General features: G+C 36.3%; 2 protein-coding genes across 12 annotated transcripts in view; one reads left to right on the forward strand and one right to left on the reverse strand.

Annotated features, from left to right (window-relative positions):
• The window catches only part of hfm1 (helicase for meiosis 1), an 18,852-nt gene extending 9,031 nt beyond the window's left edge, over window positions 1–9,821 (forward strand). For 10 of the 11 annotated variants that reach the window (XM_016493191.1, XM_016493192.1, XM_016493194.1 and 7 more), the window contains exons 17-40: window positions 109–203; window positions 324–457; window positions 536–583; window positions 678–758; window positions 900–991; window positions 1,092–1,198; window positions 1,475–1,522; window positions 1,635–1,732; window positions 1,876–2,010; window positions 2,115–2,200; window positions 2,312–2,395; window positions 2,757–2,914; window positions 3,004–3,107; window positions 3,289–3,453; window positions 3,738–3,815; window positions 5,229–5,341; window positions 5,504–5,586; window positions 5,697–5,803; window positions 7,317–7,400; window positions 7,514–7,786; window positions 7,909–7,981; window positions 9,150–9,180; window positions 9,323–9,453; window positions 9,529–9,821. In XM_016493191.1, coding sequence (XP_016348677.1) covers window positions 109–203; window positions 324–457; window positions 536–583; window positions 678–758; window positions 900–991; window positions 1,092–1,198; window positions 1,475–1,522; window positions 1,635–1,732; window positions 1,876–2,010; window positions 2,115–2,200; window positions 2,312–2,395; window positions 2,757–2,914; window positions 3,004–3,107; window positions 3,289–3,453; window positions 3,738–3,815; window positions 5,229–5,341; window positions 5,504–5,586; window positions 5,697–5,803; window positions 7,317–7,400; window positions 7,514–7,786; window positions 7,909–7,981; window positions 9,150–9,180; window positions 9,323–9,453; window positions 9,529–9,595 — 2,475 coding nt within the window. In that variant the 3' untranslated portion in view covers window positions 9,596–9,821. Of the gene's footprint in view, window positions 1–108; window positions 204–323; window positions 458–535; window positions 584–677; window positions 759–899; window positions 992–1,091; window positions 1,199–1,474; window positions 1,523–1,634; window positions 1,733–1,875; window positions 2,011–2,114; window positions 2,201–2,311; window positions 2,396–2,756; window positions 2,915–3,003; window positions 3,108–3,288; window positions 3,454–3,737; window positions 3,816–5,228; window positions 5,342–5,503; window positions 5,587–5,696; window positions 5,804–7,316; window positions 7,401–7,513; window positions 7,787–7,908; window positions 7,982–9,149; window positions 9,181–9,322; window positions 9,454–9,528 lie in introns of those variants that run through there. The other variant, XM_016493196.1, reaches the window with a different exon arrangement.
• Window positions 9,822–10,155: 334 nt separating this feature from the next.
• Window positions 10,156–12,375, reverse strand: LOC107693705 (claudin-18-like). The gene is made up of 6 exons (XM_016493170.1): window positions 12,271–12,375; window positions 11,882–12,173; window positions 11,158–11,322; window positions 10,837–10,987; window positions 10,633–10,731; window positions 10,156–10,518 (listed from the first exon to the last, which is right to left on the reverse strand). The coding sequence occupies exons 2-6, from the start codon at window positions 12,099–12,101 to the stop codon at window positions 10,410–10,412; spliced, it is 744 nt and encodes a 247-aa protein (XP_016348656.1). The 5' UTR covers window positions 12,102–12,173; window positions 12,271–12,375; the 3' UTR covers window positions 10,156–10,409.
• Window positions 12,376–14,055: the final 1,680 nt, after the last annotated feature.

The raw sequence follows: 14,055 nt of genomic DNA on the forward strand, positions 1-14,055 counted from the left end.
ACTTTTCATTAAGACCCTAAAGAATCATATCAATTTGTGGAAAATGGTCATCCGATGACCCCTTTAAGATGGAGACCTCAGCACACACTGGATTTGTTTTTTGTTTAGTTTGATACAACAGCAACTGCAGTGATCATGACCCGATCTCAGACAAAGGACAAATACACACATTTCTTGAGTGGCATAGACAGCATAGAGAGCAGGTATAACACATTTTGTTCAGTCTCAGAAGGATTTTTATTTTCCCAAAGCATATGATATAGGCTAGTCTATTTATGTGTTATCTATGTATGTTGTGAATACAACAAAATTACTATTTTCAGCTTGCATACAAACTTGGTGGAGCACTTGAATGCAGAGATAGTTCTCCATACCATATCTGATGTGAACATGGCTCTAGACTGGATCCGCTCCACCTTCCTGTACATCCGTGCTTTGAAAAACCCCAAACACTATGGTAAATCCTAAACCTTAATTCCCAAAAATCAATCGTGCTGCTAGCTGTTCTTTATTAGTCTCTCATATTTTGTCACAGGTTTTTCTCCTGAGCTTGACAAATGTGGAATTGAGACTAAATTACAAGGTATGTAAAAGTGAGTCAGTTCATAATAAGTAATTTGAAAAACTGACTAGACTGAGCAGCTTGTTTTGTAAATATGATTTACGCTGTGTTTTAGAGCTGTGCTTGAAGAACCTCAATTCTTTGGCCTCTTTCAACCTGATTACCATGGATGAAGACATTAACATCAAGCCTACAGGTTGCTTATTATGCTGTTTTTTTCAATTAAAATATATGAAGTTTAATTTAGCTCTCCTTTTCTCTTTTTATTATTATTTAGTGTCTTAATCAAATTTGTCTTTGGTTGTAATGTCCATATAAATGGAATGGTCACACACAGAGACTGGAAAACTCATGGCCAGGTACTGTGTTGCTTTTGACACTGTGAAGCAGTTCAGTATGGTGACAGGAACAGAGACATTACCCGAGCTGGTAAGAAAGCATTGTTGTTCTTGCAGCATTTCCTGATCCATTGATATTAACTGCTTCAGGACATCATATAATGATATAAACACTTTTTCTCACTTTCTAGATTGAAATGATATCGAAGGGGAAAGAATTCAGTGATGTGCAGTTGAGAGTAAATGAAAAGAAAACCTTGAACATGTTGAACAAGGATAAGAACAGAACCACCATCAGGTCATAATTGTCTTCAGTTATCTAATACCCATATACTATAAAATAATATTTTTTAAGTTGTAAAAATAAAAAGATTTCTATAGTATCTTTTACAAGAAAATACAATTTCGGTTTTTCTCACGTTTAATTCAGTTTTACTTGTAGTTTCTTTGTAATTGTTTGTGAAAATTAAAAGCAATTTCTGAGTGAAAACTGTTTCTACACCATTATTTTCAGTGTAGCTAACATATTGAATAGGTAGACTAAATCATGTGAGTTGTAATGTTGTTTTTTTAGGTTTCCTATGGAAGGAAAGATCAAAAGTAATGACATGAAAGTGAATTGGTAAGGTCTTGCTATTACCTTTTGGATGTACACTTTTGCCACTTGATTGCATGGCTTGCGTATTTGGTTTTTTTTTTGTTTATTTATGCATGTAGTTATCGTCTCCTCCTAGTCTGATTCAAGCTCAGCTCAGCTGCATCCCCATTCAGGAGTTTGGACTCATACAGGACACTGGAAAAATATTCAGAAATGGAAATAGAGTCAGCAGATGTAGGTTACTTACATGTCTCTCTTTAAGCTTTTGCTCTCTCTGTCTGATGACATGGCCATGAAACTGTAAATGTGCAATTCTTTCTCGTGCTACTTTTTACTTAGCATAGATTTAACAAAATGCTGCTTTTGATCTCTGCCAGATCTGACTGAGTTTCTCAGTCATCACTCCAAGTCGAATTTTTCAGCTCGACTCAACTCTTTAATTCTTGCCAAATGTTTTCGTGCTAAACTGTGGGAGAACTCGCCTTACGTCTCCAGACAGCTTGAGAGGATAGGTCAGGCAGCATCTCTAAAATTTTAAAAAGGCTTCCTTTAAAATTGTAGTGTATTTGTTGTCCTAAATGTGTGTGCTTTTTACATTTGGGGTCTTATTTTTTAGGAATAACACTTGCCACTGCTATGGTGAATGCAGGGCTTACAACATTCAGCAAAATTGAGCAGACCAGTCCTAGAGAATTAGAGATGGTAAGTCAAAATATCTTGCAAAAAATTTTAGAAGTTTAGAAAAACATTTATTCATGATGAAGTCTTTCTGTTGTTGCAGTACTTTTACAGACTCTTTTTTTTTTTTGCCAGATTGTGAACCGACACCCTCCATTTGGCAACCAGATTAAGGAAGTTGTCAGCAAACTTCCGAAATGTGAAGTTACTTTGGAACAGGTAACATTTTATATGTGTGTATATATTTTTATTTTTTATGTTGGACAACCTGCTATTCTCCATACAAAAATTTAACTTGCTATTTCTTTTATAATTATTATTAATGCCGTTTTTATGATAGACTACATGAGAAATTTGTACTTTTAAAATTTTCTAGTTAACTACAGTTAACTAGTGAAGGCAAAAAGATAAAATTTGTTGAAAATTGCAACCTATTACAGGACCTAGAATACATATTTTCGCATATACATCACAAACATCTTAATCTCAAAATATTAAAGATGATAAGAAAAACTGCAGTTTGAGCCATCATAATTTTACTATTTCTTATGTAATTGTATTTAATCACATATTTTCCTAGATTCCACGATACAGTCTCTCCACAGCTGAGATTTCTGTCACAGTGAACTTGATGAATTTCCAGGAGTTGGCATCGAAACAGACAGCACCAGACCACCATTATGTCACTCTCATTATTGGAGACTGTGACAATAATGTAGTTTTCCAGCAGAAAATCCTGTAAGATCTATGTGATTGAATAATCAAAGGCAAGTTCATTTTCCTTAAAATATGAATAAATGAAAGAGATGCATCATTTTTTTCTCAAGGAACACGTTGCTCTCGAAATCTGGGAGCTGGTCAAAGAGAATCGAGGTGACAAGAGCACCTAAGGGAGAGGAGCTAAGCGTTCATTTGATCAGCTCTGAATACGGTCAGTGGTCACATAGCCCATGTCTGGCAGTAATTAAACTAGCCATAATGGCTTTTTGGATGTTCAGATAGTGTCATTCAATAAAATGTTAAATATTTGTCTGGCATAAACATTTTCATTTAGAGTGCTCTAGTAATATCTAGCAATATTTTAGATTAATTAATGATCGTTCTTTGTGTAGTGGGACTGGACATTCAGCAGAAGTACAGAGTCTACTACTCAGGAGTGAAAAGGTTTGGAGCTGAGTCCTGCATTAGAGAGAACCCTACATGGAGAGTGCAGAGGATTTACAAGATGGAGAAGACACAAGACGCTACACTGACAACTCCAGCTCCATCAAACAGAGGTCAGACTCCTTGACAACATGATCACAATATGATCAGATTCAGATAGAAGTACAATACATTTAAACTAGACTTGAAACATCCATCTTGGGTGATTAAATTACAAGCGGGCAGGTGAGACACATCTTTTGGTTCTCCCCCAAGATAAATATTAATACCAGATGCTCTTATAAATCTGCTGAAACGGAAATAAAGTATAAAATATTTTTGGCTCAAACACCACAGCTTAATTTTTTGGATATTTATAAAGACTATATTTAACTTAATATAGTCATTTTCTTTATAGATCCAGTGGCTCTGAATATAGTTAAGAGACAGTGCCATCATGTTTGCAAAAACAAGGAGCTCTGTGGGCATGACTGCTGTGAGTATTAGAGACTCTACATGATCCTACACCAGGGTTCCTCAATAGGCAGCCCGCGGGCCACATCCAGCCCGTGAGAGGAAAATGTTTGGCCCACACTAATTTTAAATAATGTGGCATGAAAATTCTAATGCAGCATCAGACAGCGACATTAGACTAACATCGTGTCTACACAGGACGCGAGCGGTGCAGCGTGCATGACAATATACAATATTATAATGGGTTCCATTATAATCAGTGATGTTGTCAATACTGGATGCGGCGCGACACGACATAGCATCCGTGTACACATGATGTGACAGCGAAAACATGGCGAGTGTGAAGAAAAGTGGACACAGAAAACAACTGTGCTTGTGAACAATTTTGAGGGAGTGAGTGAGTGAGTGAGTGAGTGATACCGTCTTTGTTATGGAATACACGTGTTGGTTCACATTGAGTTAACAATTTTAACTTACCATAAGTTTCTTTAATTTATTTTCAAGATCTGAGGTATCTATTGTTGCTTTCAATATGGCTATAAAGGTCACCCAATATAATATTCAAACTCACATTAGATACTTGTAACACTGAATAAAGCACAGAATCATTACCTGAGATTATCACTGTCATAGTTTGTATGTCGTTTCAGCCGTGACATCACAAAAAATAGTAACCGTTTCAAAATTCCCTGTCGCTTATCGCGTGTCACTGTTGCGGGGGGTTAGGACAAAAACTACATGGAAAAGTAGCTACCTCTTATGGCGTCGCGTCACGTATGGTTGGGACACTGTGTTACAGTTTGATCCCCCCAAAAAATGTAAGTATAAAAATATTAATGCTGACAGATCAAATAATTGAATCTGCAATTAGGGAAAGTGGAGAGAAGAGATCCAGATGAGCAGGAACAGTTGACTTGTATGGCAGAAATGGACTTCCAGATTTTTTGTTTGTTCATTTATTTTTAATATTCAACAGGCAAAGTTCTTTAGTTTTCTGTATCTGAATACAAAAATGTTCATAATTGTTTGAATAATTGGGGAATTGTTTGACTACATGAGCAGGAACAGTTGACTTGTATGGCAGAAATGGACTTCCAGATTTTTTGTTTGTTCATTTATTTTTAATATTCAACAGGCAAAGTTCTTTAGTTTTCTGTATCTGAATACAAAAATGTTCATAATTGTTTGAATAATTGGGGAATTGTTTGACTACTGGGGAAAAAAATCTGAATATTTATCTTGTGACTCTTTTAACAACAATAAAAACAAAAACAACAGCAACAATAATAATAGCAAACGTTTTAGGCCTAACATGGTCAGTGACCCTTGGTATTGTTGGCAGAATTTGGCCCTCGGTGAAAACTAATTGAGGAACCCTGTCCTACACCGTGCTGTCATTATTTGTGCTGCTTGAGTCATCTAGTTTCTCTTGTAGGCAAAATTGGAGTGATGAAAAGGTCTGTAAGTCAGTCAAATTTCACCTCGTACCTCAACAATCTAAAAATGAGGAATGAGAGACTCTGTGAGACTCCTGTGAAACGTTTAAAGGTCAGAATTCTGACTGTCAAGGGATATATGTACATAACTCAAAAAATATGATCCATTATAGTCAAGGAATAGTCCATTTGAATGGCTAGAATTTATTTGTGCAAGATATGCTGTATTGTGTATGTCATAGTCTCAGTCCTGTTTTCTTGACTTTCCCTGTAGATGAGGATGAATAATGGGACAGCAGCTGTAAGCATGCAGCAGTTCTCATACAAACCCAAAGACACACTTCCTGCTGCCAAGAAGTATATGGGTTTTCTGCTGGCAACAGAAGTTAACTTATTAATGTTAATGAAGTTGACATTGTTGAGATTGTATTATTTTGACATTCATGATGTTGACATTCACTCTTAAGGTTTGAGGGAAGTCAGTGTTACACTCAAAGTGCATATGAAATGAAGGAGCTAGAGGCCAGTTTTGACACTCAACATGAGAATTCATCATTTGAGTCATACCATGATCGTATGTTTACTCATCACATACTTATCACATACTCCCAAAGTTTGACAGAAAATACTGTAGTTACAGTGAATGTGAAGTTAAATTAGTGAATCAGTGTTATTTTATTATTTGTGACCCGTGCTGGCAAAATGAGTCTGAATGCGCACAGGCAAATTTTGAGCTACAGGCAAAAAAAAGTGAAAAATGTCAATTTTAGTCGAATTTGGGGTTTTCTCAAAAATGAGTTCATTAAGCCCTCATCTAGCGATGGATTACATTTTCTGAGAGGAGTACGCTGACTCTCATCCGAAGTGCGTGCATAAAGGCACTTCCAGCTGCGTGCAATCCCGATAAATATACACAAAATTACAGTATTTAAGTATTCATGCAAACATAATCTGTTATGCCTTAAGTGAACATTTGATGAAAAACATCTGATGTGTAACATTAAATTAGATCTGTGCATTACAGTAGGTCTTAATATATAGGCCGTCTGTCTCATTAATGTTAATCAGAAAATAAAATAAAAGAGGGAATCATTCACTGCTCTTGATTTAATTGCTTTTGTAGTTTTAATAATCAATTTATTTGTAATGATTACACTAAAGGGATTTTTACATTGTTTTCTTTAATGTTTTTGTTTAAATGTAAAATGAAAAGGTAATGCATTATTTGTTTCTTATATTTGTTCTACTGTGTTTATTTTTTGCAGGTGTTTTTATAATAACAAAGATAAAATAAAAAAATAGCTATATTGTGCTTACTAATATAGAAATTATTATTAAGAAAAGAACTGGAGGTAAAGAATCAACATTGCTAGGTGATTTTACTTTGGAACCTTTAACTCGATTTTTCTCAAAACTAACTTTTCTGACTTTGCTGACTCGACTTTAAACGGGTGTAGCTCAGTCATTTTTCATCCGATTCCAACAAATCATACATAATTTTGAAGGTCTTTTAATGGAGAATATAGCAAATAAAATAACTTATTTTTGAAAATTTGCTCATTGTGACTCATTTTGCCAGCACAGGTCACGTTTTATCATTGAGATACTATTATAATTTTTATTAATAGTTTGAATTTTTTGTTTTTAGATTTTGTCGTTTCATTTTACTTTTGAAATTTTTGTAGCATGTTTTTGTCATTTTTATTCATTTTTCGAATGTCTATGAGGTTCTTAGATTGTTATTTTACACTCTAAAAAATGCTGGGTTAAATACAACCCAGTGCTGTGTAAAATAGGGACAAACCCAGCAATTGGGTTGTTTTGACCCAGTGGTTGGGTTACTACCCAGAAGGTTGGGTTAAACATTTAACCCAACCGCTGGGTCAAAACAACCCAATTGCTGGGTTTGTCCCTATTTTACCCAGCACTGGGTTGTATTTAACCCAGCATTTTTTAGAGTGTACTCATTTTAGTTTTACTCTTTTTAGTACATCAAGTTTAAATGAGAAGTTTTTCCTCTTTCTCCTCCATCTAGTTTTTTAAGAGCTCTTAGAAGTCTGACGTATCAATTGTCAAACTATCTACAGGTTACAATGATGAGCCGGGAGACTTTTATTCTGAAATTGGAGACCCAGCATTAGAACAGTCTCAACCTTTGGCTTTAACTCAAAGTATGTTTTTTAGAGCATCTGATGCTTGCTATATATTGTTCATATTAGCAATAATAGCAAAGCAGTTTTCCTCACATAAAACTGAAATAATCTGTTACACATCATCTTTTCAGGGGTTTTGATTCACAGTCAACTCAAGCCATGCAACGATGGACAGATGAACAGAATAAGTGCTAATAAAGCCATTGTTTATACTGCCCATGCAAACCCAGAGCACAGTGCTGACTTTGATCACCTCTGGTCTGGTTCTCTTGATGTGACCTTTGACCTGGGAGTAAATGATTGGGATGATTTTGATGATGGTAACCTGGTTGAAGCTAGTGAGGTGTGCTGTGATTCCAAACTATGTGACCCCATGACAGACCATGATCAACCTTCAAATGCTGGTTTGTTAGGCTTATTTTTATAGTCTTCTTTTTGCAATTTGTAATGTATCTTTGGATGTTCGATCTTGGTTAAATAGTTGAATTTTAAATACTAAAAGTTTGTGGGTATTTTTGTGCATTAGGTGGTTTGGCTTCAGCCTCACAATGTACAGCCCAAATCATACAAGGAACTACAAGTCCTGTCTTGCCACAAAGGTAACCCCCTCTTCATTCAAATGTGTTTCAGTACAACTTGCATTGATGTTGTGGGGCATTTTTCAAATCAACCGGAAAGTAGGGATGGGCGTATCGATCCGACGTATCGATATATCTCGATACTGACGCGAGTATCGAAAGTATCGATACTCAAACAAAAAATATCGATACTAAGGTGCGTTTTATTTACCAGTGGTTTTGTTTATTTAACAAAAATAATAATAATAATAATGCGTACAATATGCATTGAATTGGACGAATAACCTTTGTTAGTGAGTAATTGTGTAGGATAGAACTATTTTCCTGTTCATCTGAACACACGCAAATGTTGCAAGACAGAACCAATCCATCACAGAGAGCGTTCACTCACTGCTGACAGTGCATTCAAACAGGGCTGCGTTTCCCAAAAGTATCATAAGAAAGCATTAAAGCTTTTGGGAATGGCAGCCCTGAACAATGCTTATCAGAGGACAGAAAAAAAACATAAATGTTTGAGTTATTTCACAATAAACAAATTGAAATTGTAGCCTACATAGTTTGTGCAATTACAATTATTTAAATTGAACGTTGAAAGATAATATTGATCATGTTCTATTCTGTAATGTTAATAGAAATCATACACTCAGAATAAAAAGGTTGCTTTTTATGCATGCAATAGCCATTCACTGGCAGTCCCTAATTGCAGTACAAAATATTGCACTAAATCAAAAGTTCAAATGTTACAAATAAGTTAGAATATTAATGTTGTAATACTGGTAGCACTAATATAAAAATGTTGTCTGGGAAAAATTTGAGATTAAACGGGTTAAAATGCATTTTAAACAAAGTTTAAACAAAAATTTAATAAATTTCATAATTTAAAAGTTTAGTGCAGAAGTATCGAATCGGTATCGATATCGACGATACTGCCTTGAAAAATATCGGTATCATATCGAAAACAAAATAAGGGGTATCGCCCATCCCTACCGGAAAGTCATCCACTTCCCACTGATTAAAAGCATGTTTAATAGGAATTAAACAATGGGTGTAATAAGTAACTCTATCTATGTAATTTATAATATCTGTTGAACTATCCTTTGATTTTGGCCAAATGCCTCAGAAAGAAACACACATACACATATACATATATATATTTTATTTATGTATGTATTATATATTTATTTTTCAGGATCCAACCAATGGCTGCTACCTCTCAAACTGTAAGCATACATAATTACTTTTTTAACATTTCCCCCAAATTGTTCAAGAAGAATATGGTACCATGTATTTTGTATGTACTAGAAAAGATCGCAGTAATTGTGTTTGAGTCACTATTTGCTGGTTTTATTAATCATCTCACAGCCAGTGTGCTCAGAAATGAGTATGAAGTCCCTTTCAAACCAGAGTCAAGCCAAAACACCTTCAGTCCAAAGAAGATTTGATTTTGTCACATGGACAGATGCAGCTTTGAAGGAAAACACACCTGTTAGCAGGTATTTTAAGAAATAATTAACTTTAATTATCATATTACAGATTTACTGTGTGTTAACATTGTTTAATAATTACAGGGATCACACAAAGGACATCTGCAATGAGACCAGTGTTTTTCTGGGTATGTTCGATGGCCTTTTTTAGAGTTGTTGTAGAGGATTCCTGGCACATTTAACATTTTAATGTTGTATAAGGATGTTCTTGGTTTAACGTTGAATGTGAATGACAAAAAGAAAAGTTATATGTTGGCAAAGAGCTTTCTATCAATTTTGGAGGCTGAACTGTATTTTAAGATTTAATATTTTAGAAATATTGGAAAATTGCTCTGTAAATATCAAATGTTTAAGACAGTGTTCTTTTAGCGGTTGGGTTAGGGTTAGTTTTAATTAGCTTTATATAAAAATACAAGTCTATGTTATGATATCTACATAGCTGTAATACACTTTAAGATGTTTATTTCTGCCTTAAAAAATATTCAATAAAATAACAACCTTCTAGAAAATCAGCAATTAGTTTGACTCTTTTTTTTTTTCCCCCTCTCTTCTCCATCCTCTGTTAATTGAAGAAAATGTTTTGGGCTCAACCAAGCAAATCAGCTGCATCATGTCAATTATATTTGTTGCAAAAGTTTATTATAATTTTAAACAGCCAATTATTTACAATGATTAGCTACTGAATCTTAAGCATATGTGAAACTCCCTGTGTCCCCGTGTCACACACCTTATCTGGCCAATTCACCCTTATACAATCAAGACTTTTCAATAGAGTCATTACAAATGACACATTTTTTTTTTACATTCAATGTAAAAAAAATACACATTTTAACAGCAAATATCTTCAGCATTCAAAAAGATTACTTCAGTTCATCAGTGCAAGGCATTACATAGGTCTGACAAGAAATGTTTTACATAGGTCTGAAAATAAATGTTTTACATAGGTCTGAAAAGAAATGTTTTTATTAAATTTGTTGTTGTTCTCCTCTCATTCTCCGGAGGCGACAGTCTTCATCTGCCCCACTGCGCAGGGATGTGGCATTGTAAATATAGCCATCTCTTGTATCAGTGTTGCTAAAATAGAACATACTAGTTAGCTTACAACCCATCAACCTAATATGTGTCACAGAACATCTAGATAGATCGATCGATAGATAGATAGAAGGTCTGTGTTGGAATGAAACTTACGTTTGCATTGTATTGAATGCGATGCATTTCAAAGTTCCTCCCAAAAGTAACAAAGCTACACCTACCCAGGCTACATAGATGGCAGGACCAAATGTGTACCTGACCATTCAAAACAAAGATAGAGATAACAGGAAGTTATGCGTTCAGCACTTAACAGACGCCTGTGAATCATATGTGAGTGAAAAATCATTTTTTTCATCTTACCTGGAAGCAAATGAATCAATTCCGCCCATGCCCATACCCGTGCCTGTGCCCATGCCATTCCCACAATGTATTCCTCCCTTCTCTCCTTGCTTTTGATTGTATTGGGTCTGGTATTGCATCATGAAACTAGGCACTATTTGATCAGCATACACTGATGATCCAGAAATATAAAAAATGCATGAAAAGAACAAAGTTGATGTGGACCATGTGTATTATATTGGGAATTATTGTAACAATAAAAGGTTGTAAACATAATAGAAACAAATTGAAAGATCAGTGGGGTTTAGTTTAGATACTGAGTAATAATAAGCTTTTGTTTACCAGCAATGATAAACAAAATCCCTGCGCTTAGCACCAGTTTGCCCTTGGTCAGTAGATCCATGCTTCTCATATTGAGGCACTTTAGGCAGAAGAATCCGATGAACACTGCAATCACACCTACTAAAATCGCCACTATCATCATAGCTCTTATAGCCTGAAGGATTCCTGAAAAAATACAGGGAAAAGAAAAGAAAGCAGAACATTAGATATAGAATATTAATGGTTTTGAATCTATGCTTTTTGTTTCAATTCACCCAAAAATGAAAATTCTGTCATTTATTCACTCTCATGTCATTACAAACCTGCATGACTTTCTTTTTTTCTTCTTCTGTGGAACACAAAAGAAGAGATTTAGAAATTTTGGTTACCATTGACTTTGATTATGTGGTTAAAAAATATAATGGAAGTCAATGGGAATCGAAACTTTTTGGTTACTAACATTTTTAAATATCTTTTGTGTTCCATACAATGATGGTGAGTAAATGATGGCAGAATTTTCATTTTTGTGTGAACTGTCCCTTTAAGAATGGACTTGATCAGATGACAACACCTCCTCAGAGACATGGACAAACTTTTTATATACCAGTATTTTTAGACTAGAAATGTTTAGTGAAAAAATATCATTTCCAGCACAAATTTCCAAATTTAGGTTCAGAAATAGACTTGAATGAATAGGATGTCATTATTGGGTTTGTACACAGCAAATCGCATTATGTTAACTTACTTGAGTAGCTCAGGTAGCTGTAGAGAGGTTGGCACTCGGTGAGTCCAGTCTGGGACACCTCGCAGTCCTTCCACAGGCCCTTATAATGGTGGATGGAGGTTGCCTTGTGCTCCTGCTGGTCTTCGGTGCACCAGACATCCATAACCGTGGCAGCAATAACTCCAACCGTACCGATGGCGCCTGATACAAAACCTGTGGTCTGCAGCGCTGTGGCACTCATTCTGCTTCTGTCTTCGTTTCTCGTCTAGGATCTGGTGAAGTTGGTGGTGACAAGTGTCGAGGTTGACTAAGGCTGGACAGGGTGAGACTGCTTTTTATAGTGTGAAGGCTCACATGCACACTCATAAAGTGATGCTTGAAAAGCATTGAGTTGTCATAGTTCCACCTACTTTCAGCAAAAATATAAAAGGAGTCATCATAACTGCCATCTCTCTGAGCACTAACGCAAATTATTCCTGAAGTCACTTGATGTGTAATATCTAAGAACAGTTCAGACAGGCTTTACAATGCACACCTAATTATTGGATCATTTTGACTTCGTGAGTAAACATTTCACTCGAGACAAAGTCTTGTCTTTGCCTTTTCTTCACCTCTGATTGTTTCTCTGCTTAATACTTGACAATTACTGATGCATGAAGAATCAGCAGATGATGAAAAGAGTCTGATAACAATGAGTAATTAATGACATTTGTGAGGACAGCCACGAAAACGTGAGCCATTGTGGAATGAGCAAGGATTAAAAAATGCTATAGCATTTAATTGCATTAAGGTGCATGTGATCAGATGTATAGTACGGTACATCATCCAATAAATGATGAAAAAAAAACAATGAACACCTGTATGAATGTGCATGATATCATGCAGTTATAGCTTGTTTATTGTAGTTAATCATTTGGATGTGTTCCAGACATAATCTGCGGTTTCTGTAGAAACCGTGTGTGTGTGTGTGTGTGCAGGGCCGTTTCTTATGAGGTGTATTTTGTGCAATTTTTGCTCTTGCTATGCAAACTGACAAGAGAACAAACGTGTATACGCTCGCCAGCCGTCTGGCCAAAATCCCATAGTATTCAGGCGTCAGACGTAAGATATGAGACGTTAGACGTCACGGTCACGTGTCGGAGCTGCGCTCAAACTGCGTGGAGGCGTTGCGGCGACGTAGCAAAGAAAGGATTTTTTTTACTTTGCGTCTGGATAACGTACGTGTGGATAAGCGTCTGGATAACTTAACGTGTGGATAAGCGTCTGGATAACTTAACGTGTGGATAAGCGTCTGGATAACTTAACGTGTGGATAAGCGTCTGGATAACTTAACGTGTGGATAAGCGTCTGGATAACTTAACGTGTGGATAAGCGTCTGGATAACTTACGTGTGGATAAGCGTCTGGATAACGTACGTGTGGATAAGCGTCTGGATAACGTACGTGTGGATAAGCGTCTGGATAACGTACGTGTGGATAAGCGTCTGGATAACGTACGTGTGGATAAGCGTCTGGATCTTACTTCTATCAATATCAAACTTTGGCATCAGATGGCAAAACCTACAGTACAAATACACAGACAACTTCCGTGCCCAGTGAACACTAGTGAGATCAATTCAGAACACTGTAACAAAAACCTCTTATTGGGATTGAAAGTGTCGCGCTTCTTATCACACGTCATTGGTCACGGCTTCTGCTCACGGCAAGGTACGCGACGATCGACACGACTGATTGCTTAGTTTGCAAAGCAGATGCACAAAATACACCTCATAGTTTCTAGGCTTAGGCGAGCTAGGCGGTCGCCTAGGGCGCCACCAGCTGAAGGGGCGCCAATGAGCACACGTACTGGCACTTTCAGCAGGGTTGTGATAAAGAGTGGCACGGTCACCCTGAAATATGACTGCCCCCACTGGATCCCCCAACATTATTGGGCTAGAGTACTGTCAATCTGACGATGCTTGTATGCCACTAGATCAGAGTGCTGTCAGTTGCTGCCTGATGGTTGCATGCAACGTTTGCATTTGGAGCGCTCAACAACGCCATTAGATCAGTGGACTCTGTCAGTGCTTTGGCAAGGTAACACTTTTTTTTGCCATGCAATAAAGCTAAGTTCAAAGGCCAGTTTAAAATATTGGTACAGTAAATAAAGTGCACAAAATCAGTATTTTGTTTAGGCAGTATTTGTGGCACTTTTGT

This window comes from Sinocyclocheilus anshuiensis, unplaced genomic scaffold, assembly GCF_001515605.1.
Source record: "Sinocyclocheilus anshuiensis isolate Anshui unplaced genomic scaffold, SAMN03320099.WGS_v1.1 scaffold1472, whole genome shotgun sequence".
Classification (NCBI taxonomy): Eukaryota; Metazoa; Chordata; class Actinopteri; order Cypriniformes; family Cyprinidae; genus Sinocyclocheilus; species Sinocyclocheilus anshuiensis.

Excerpts from the sequence above, each read along its gene's own strand:
- LOC107693705 (XM_016493170.1), bottom strand. The coding sequence starts at position 12,101 with ATGAGTGCCACAGCGCTGCAGACCACAGGTTTTGTATCAGGCGCCATC. Across the intron at positions 10,732-10,836 it reads ATTGATTCATTTGCTTCCAG|GTACACATTTGGTCCTGCCA; the intron begins GTAAGATGAAAA and ends TTGAATGGTCAG. Across the intron at positions 10,519-10,632 it reads GCATTCAATACAATGCAAAC|CAACACTGATACAAGAGATG; the intron begins GTAAGTTTCATT and ends GTTCTATTTTAG.